The 6424-nt window shown below is 60.6% G+C and overlaps 1 protein-coding gene across 3 annotated transcripts; it reads right to left on the reverse strand.

The window, feature by feature from the left end:
• Positions 1–728: 728 nt before the first annotated feature.
• Positions 729–5203, reverse strand: ABHD11 (abhydrolase domain containing 11). Of its 3 annotated transcripts, none has more exons than XM_030536544.1 (5): positions 4638–5203; positions 4373–4546; positions 3185–3351; positions 2682–2863; positions 729–1896 (listed from the first exon to the last, which is right to left on the reverse strand). In XM_030536544.1, exons 1-5 carry the CDS (start codon positions 4930–4932, stop codon positions 1758–1760), a joined length of 957 nt encoding a protein of 318 aa, XP_030392404.1. In that variant the 5' UTR covers positions 4933–5203; the 3' UTR covers positions 729–1757. The 3 variants fall into 3 exon arrangements, with proteins under 3 accessions (XP_030392404.1, XP_030392407.1, XP_030392406.1); XM_030536547.1 differs by having other exon boundaries at positions 3185–3355; positions 4638–4786; XM_030536546.1 differs by lacking the exon at positions 4373–4546 and having other exon boundaries at positions 4638–5202.
• Positions 5204–6424: the final 1221 nt, after the last annotated feature.

Consider the following 6424-nt stretch of genomic DNA (forward strand, 5'->3'; position numbering starts at 1 on the left):
ATAACGAAGAGGACAAGTCACGGACACAGCGCGATCTGGATTGCTTAGTAAATTATGCAACGCAGAACAAAGAATTCAATAGAAGTTGGGATCCTTTGTGGATCTGGGCCAAATAACCTAGCAGACAAAGGTATAATAGGATTCAATGGCTGGAGGCTGAAGGTAGAGAAATTCAGATTGGAGATGAGCTACACATTTCTAACAGTGAGGATAATTAACCATTGGAACAATTTACCAAAGTAATTTAAAAATCAATATTGGCTGTTTTTTTCTAAAAGATCTGCAGTATTCAACCAGGAATTATTCCAGGGAAGCTCTCTGGCCAGTGGTATGCAGGTCAGACTAAATGTTAAAATAGTTCCTTCTGGTTTAGAATCTATAATCTATCCTAATGAGGCATTTGCCGCTCCTGCCGTGAGCAAGCTCTACTCCAGCAACTTGGAACCAAAGAATCAATAGTTCTGGAACCTGGGAAACAGCAAGGTCAGTGCACCCCTCGTTCCAGGCTGCGCTCACCCCAGTCCAACCCAGGAGACTGCGTCCAGGAGCACAAGGAATAGGAACACAGGAATTGCCAGACTGTCCACTTAGTCCGTACCCTCTGTTGGACAGTGGCCATCATCAGAGGCTTCAAGGGCAGGTGCAGGAACCCCGCAGAATCCCTCTGGGATAATCTGTCCACGTAAAGATCTTATCCTAATCCCTAATGATCAGAGACCAATCAAACCTTGAAGCAGGAGGGTTTAATCTCCCTTCCAAAACTCTTCTTTTAACATTAATTGTTGAGTCTGGAAGTTCTTGTTATCCAGATAAATGCCCAGTCTCTATTTGAGTCTTGATAAAGTCAGGGCCTTAATGATGTCCAGTGGCAGTGAGTTCCACAGTTGTATGTGTTGGATGAAATGGTATTTGCTTTGATCTGAGCTGTTTCCTGACTTTTAATGTCATTGATGTCCCCTGGTTCTTGTGTTGTGAGATTAGGAGATTCTCTGGACTCTCATTCTGCTAAGGCTCAGAGAAGAACATGTTGCTGCCCCACTCCCCTTGTCTTGCCTCTGAGAGAAGGCCTGTAGGTTTTGATGCCTCCCTGCTGATTTGGCTTTATTTTAATACTGTACAGAGTCCCAGGAAGTTATACAGAAAGGCAGTGCAAGAGTAGGCAGCGCTCTGGTTCCAGCCTCTGATGGAGGATGGGAACCTCCAGCAAGGTTGGAGTTGCACGCTGGAATCTGGACAGATTGGACTCTGATCCCCCACCCTAGAGCTCAGCGTCTCTGAGAAATGGCCCAGTCAAGGGTCTGTGTGTGCTGGGGAAGGGGGCTGGGAATGGGAACAACCTTAAGACCCCAAAGAAAGGATTCAAATAAGAGGGAAGAACAGGACCAGGAAGCACATGGGCCACTGCCCCAACATGCTGGGGATACACATGGAAGGGCATGATGGCCTGAGGGGAGCCTCAACTCCAGATCTGCCCTGGCCCGCTAGAATGAGCACTGAGGCCAAATCATTTCCAGCTGCCTGGGGTGGAGAGAGATCCTGGCCCTGGCAGTGCAGCCCCGCCTCTCTCTCTGCTCCAGCCTGTCACACAGACGCATGGGTCAGGTGCTGAGCCTTCCGTCCCAGAGGCCCTGCTTGTGGACAGGGGCCACACCTCAGCAGTGATCTGTCCCCAAGAGGATCCCCATGTCCTTCATGTGGTGATCCCAGAGTAGGCATCCCTGGGAATCGTGCTCTGTCGGTCTGCACAGGAAGGAGCTCTATGGCAGCAGCAGGAAGTTGCAGATGGCCGTGATGAACTCTTGGGACTTATCTGCATGGACCCAGTGGCCAGCACCGGGGATATACTGGATCTCTGCCTCGGGAAAGAGCCGCTCGATCTCTGGGTAGTCCTCAGAGCTGCAGGGGGAAAGAACGTGCCGGAGAACTGGCGCATGCGGCTTACGCTGGGATCCCCAACATGGTCGGCGCGGTGCTCATGCTGGGATCCCCCCCAACACAATCAGCCCAGGGCTCATGCTGGGATCCCCCCTCCAACACAATCAGCCCAGGGCTCATGCTGGGATCCATCCCCAAACACGATCAGCCAGTGGCTCATGCTGGGATCCCACTGCCTCAGCACAGTCAGCCCAGGGCTGACGCTGGGATCCCCCCCAACACGATCAGCCCAGGGCTCACACTGGGATCCACCCCCCACAACACAATCAGACCACGGCTCATGCTGGGATCCTACCCCCACCCAGCAAAGTCAGCCCAGGGCTCACGCTGGGATCCATCCCCAAACAGGATCAGCCCGTGGCTCACGCTGGGATCCCACCCCCTCAGCACAGTCAGCCCAGAGCTCACGCTGGGATCCCCCCCACCCCCCAACACAATCAGCCCAGGGCTCACGCTGGGACCACCCCCAACACAATCAGCCCAAGGCTCATACTGAGACCCCCTCCCCCAACACAATCAGCCCAGGGCTCACGCTAGGATCCATCCCCAAACACGATCAGCCAGTGGCTCATGCTGGATCCCACCCTCTCAGCACAGTCAGCCCAGGGCTCAGGCTGGGATCCCCTCACACACACACCCCTCCAGCTCAGGGAGCCCAGGGCTCACTCCACCCCTCAGTACCTGCGGCAGCAGAGTGAGAGGGTACAAGCTGTGGGTCTCAGAGCCACAAGAATCCCAGAACTCACCTGACATAGGGGGAGTCAGATCCTGCTAGGAAGAGCGTGGGTCCTGGGTAAGGGGTGTGGAACACAGGGAAGCCCATGATATTGGCAATGTGGTGGGAAATGGCCTCCAGGTTCACCCGCCACATGTAACGGCCCTCGGCCTCCACAAGGTTGGTGAGCAGGAACTGCCTTACTGCTGACACCTGTGGTGAAGGTAAAGTATGTCCATCTGTCACAGCGCACACACACATGCCAGCCAGGGATGCCCCAGGACACTCCATCACACACCCACAGTAGCAGACCTGGCACGCCACGTGGCATGTGTCTGCTCCAGCACCCCCACCACCACGACAGATGCGCTGGCCACAGTGCCAAGCCCCAGTGCGGGCCCTGCTGAGGATCAGACGGGCATCAGGGCCAGGACTAAGGGCATGGGGATGGAAGAGCACCTGCTGGGGCTGGTGGCTCTGGGGCAGTGTGCTCCCACTCTGGGAGAGGGGAGGGCTCCCCGTGGGCTACCTTACCTGGATGGCTGGACGCAACTGATCCTCTGCCAGCCGGCGTGCTGTGGAGCGGGGGATTCCATTTGGGATGCTGACTCTCCTCATGGCAGAGATGTAGGCCAGGAAATCTGTCACAGCCACGCTCTCTGTGGGACTAATGTCTACAGACACCAAGCGCTCCACGAGATCTGGCTGGGGACACAAGCAAGTGTAGGGATCTCACCCTGCTCAGGGCCACAAGGACACGGAGGAATGGTCAGTGGGCCCCACAAACAGATGCATCCCCAAGAAAGGCTAGCTCTGAGGAGGAGCTTCTACCCAAAGGCCTTCCACCCTCGACCTGCCTGCTACTCCCCAGCGAAGATCCCAGAGCACACAATAGACAGGGTGTTCGTATCCAGTTTTTGTTTCCGTGGCAGGGAGCTGTCAGCTAGCCCTGAAATGCAGCCACCTCTAGGATGCAACATGACAGAATAACTCTGACTGTGAGAATGCAAATTAATTCCCCAGATGAAATGGCAGGGAGTCACAGGAGACAGAATCCAGCAACCTGACTTATGACTGTGGGTGTTGGAAAATGTGAGGGAATCTTTTAAGCCCACAGGCAATGAAGTCCTCATTGGAGAGAGAGCAGCTGTAGGTGCACTGCAGACCTAGCACTATGCTGGGAGGTTGCTTCTATGAAGATGCAGAGAGAAGAGCTCCTGGTACCGAACTGCCATTCCATTTCCTGCAGCACCGTGTGCTACCTGGGGTCTGCCATGAGAAGTAGTCAGATGGCTCCCACTCAGTTTAGGTGTGAGAAGATCCCAGCTCCCCCTGAATGGATCCCTCCTTAAGGCAGGATCCATTAGCTCCATGCAAGCAGCACTCTGAGGCAGTCATACAGAGGGAGCCTGCCCCATTGCGCTGTGCTGACTGTGAGCTGAGTGTACAGGCCAGCCAGTGCCAGAGGCCCAGCGAAAGGAACAAACTCCACTTGCCTTCGCTCAGCCCTGCCAGGACAGCACAGGCTGGGCTCTTATTCTTCACAGAACAGCAACTATGACACCCCCGGTGTGCCCTCCTGCACCCCAGGCAAGGGTGTTTGTGCTCCTTGCCATGCCCTATGGCAGAGGAATCCATGTGGTGTGGGATGGGCAAACAGCAGCAATTGCCCCAAACTCTGCATCCTGCTGGCTGTTTCCTGGCAGCCGCACATGCACGTACCCGCTGCAGCGCCAGTGTCATAGCGGTTTTGCCGCCCATGCTGTGGCCAACCAAGACACACTTGGGGATGTGCAGCTGGCGTAGGAGGCGCTGCACGTCCAGGCTCATGGCCTCGTAGCTCATGGTGGGGCTGTGCGGGCTCTCGCCATGGTTCCGCGCGTCCACTGTCAGCACCTGGCGAGGAAGAGAAGCTGCTGCAAGCTGGGCAGGGCGGGCCCAGCACTCAGGCTCTTGGCTGCTCCCCGGCCCTGCCCCTGGTGCTCACCTTGCGGCCACTCCGCTGCACCAGGGCCCGGGCGATGGCGCGGAAGTTGCCCTTGCTGCCCAGCAGGCCGTGCAGGAAGACGAGTGGGGGCTGCGGCGCAGGCCCGTCGAACACTACGTAGGAGAGGGGCAGTGACCTGCAAAACATGGGCACTGAACTGGGCTGGGGGCAGGACACTGCTGGGCTGGAGGCAGAACATAGGCCGGGAGCAGGATCCGGGCTGGGGGCAGAAGGCGAGCTGGGCAGGCTGCACCAGGGACACAGGATTGCCATACATCCGGGTTTCCCCAGACATGACCTCTCTTTTTTGGTAGTCTGCCCCGAGCCTGGGCAGATTTCTCAGAGAAGAAGTATCTGGGGCTTTTCCTCGCGGACCCGTTGTTGCAGCTCAGAGTCGTCTCCATGCCCCGAGCGGTCCCTCTCCTGCACCGCAGCTGCCGGATCCTGCCTGCCCCGGCCCGCCAGGTAACCGGAGCCACCACGTGCCTCTCCGCTGGGCAGCCCGGCCACAGGGGACAGAGCCAGGCCCCGGCTGCCCCCCAGCAGAGGGAGGTGCTGGTGCCGCATCCCCGGCCTGCGCAGCAGCCCCGCCCCCGTGACAGGGCCCCACGCTGCCCGCACCTGGGGAGTGAGGCCCCGGGCCCCCCCCGCCTGGGGACTCGACACGTGGGACGCTGCGGGGCGGGCACGTGGCGGGCGGCGCGGACCACTTACGTCACCGGAGTGCGCCCGGCCGCGGCGCGGTTCGGCACCCGGGGCCCTGCCGGCGGCTGCGGGGCCCGGAGGAGGCAGAGCCGGGGGCGGCCGAACCAGCGGAGCATCCTGGGGCCAGGCGGCGCGCGGCGGTCACCAAGGTGACCGGCCGCGCGACGCCGCCTCACGTAGGGGTGGAGCCAGCGGGACTCCCTGGGGGCGGGGCTGCCCCGGGCACCGCCCCTCACGCTGAGGCCGGAGCGTCCCCCTGCCCGGCCCCGCCCACTGCTCCCTGCGGGAGGGGTCATGACCCTGGCTGCCGCGCGCCGGCCCCCGGGGGGCGGGGCCAGAGCGGCCCCTAGGGGAGCGCTGCGAGCGCGCGCTCCCGGCCGGTATCGGTCACGTGCGGCGGGTTTCGCTGGGCCAGGGCGCGGCCGCACAAGGCTCCTTTTGTTCTGCTGAGTGCGCAGCGCCGCGGGGCAGGGCAGCCCCCCCCCGTGGGGCCCGGGACCGGGGGGGTCAGGGCAGCCCCCCCCCGTGGGGCCCGGGACCGGGGGGTCAGGGCAGCCCCCCCCCGTGGGGTCCGGGACAGGGTTAGGGCGGCCCCCCTTCCCCCCGTGGAGTCCGGAACTAGGGGGGGGGTTAGGGCAGCCCCCTTCCCCCCGTGGGACCTGGGATCGTGGGAGGTTTGGGCAGCCCCCCCTTTGCCCCCCATGGGAACCAGGACAGGATTAGGACAGCCCCCTTCCCCCCCGTGGGGACTGGGACGGGGGGGGGGGTTAGGGCAGCACCCCCCTGTGGGGCCCTGGACTGGGGGGTTAGGGCAGCCCCCCTCCCCCCTGTGGGGCCCAGGATCGGGGGGGGGTTGGGCAGCCCCCCCTTTGCCGCCCTGTGGGGACCGGGACAGGCTTAGGGCAGCCCCCCTTCCCCCCTGTGGGGTCTGGAACGGGGTGGGGGTTAGGTCAGTGCCCCCCTGTGGAGCCTAGGTCCGGGGGGCGGTTAGGGTAACCCCCCCCATGGTGATCTGGACTGGATTACGGCAGACCCTCCTTCCCCCTTCGGGCCCTGGACCAGGGGAGGTTAGGGCAGCCCCT

This window comes from Gopherus evgoodei, chromosome 17, assembly GCF_007399415.2.
Source record: "Gopherus evgoodei ecotype Sinaloan lineage chromosome 17, rGopEvg1_v1.p, whole genome shotgun sequence".
NCBI lineage: Eukaryota > Metazoa > Chordata > Testudines > Testudinidae > Gopherus > Gopherus evgoodei.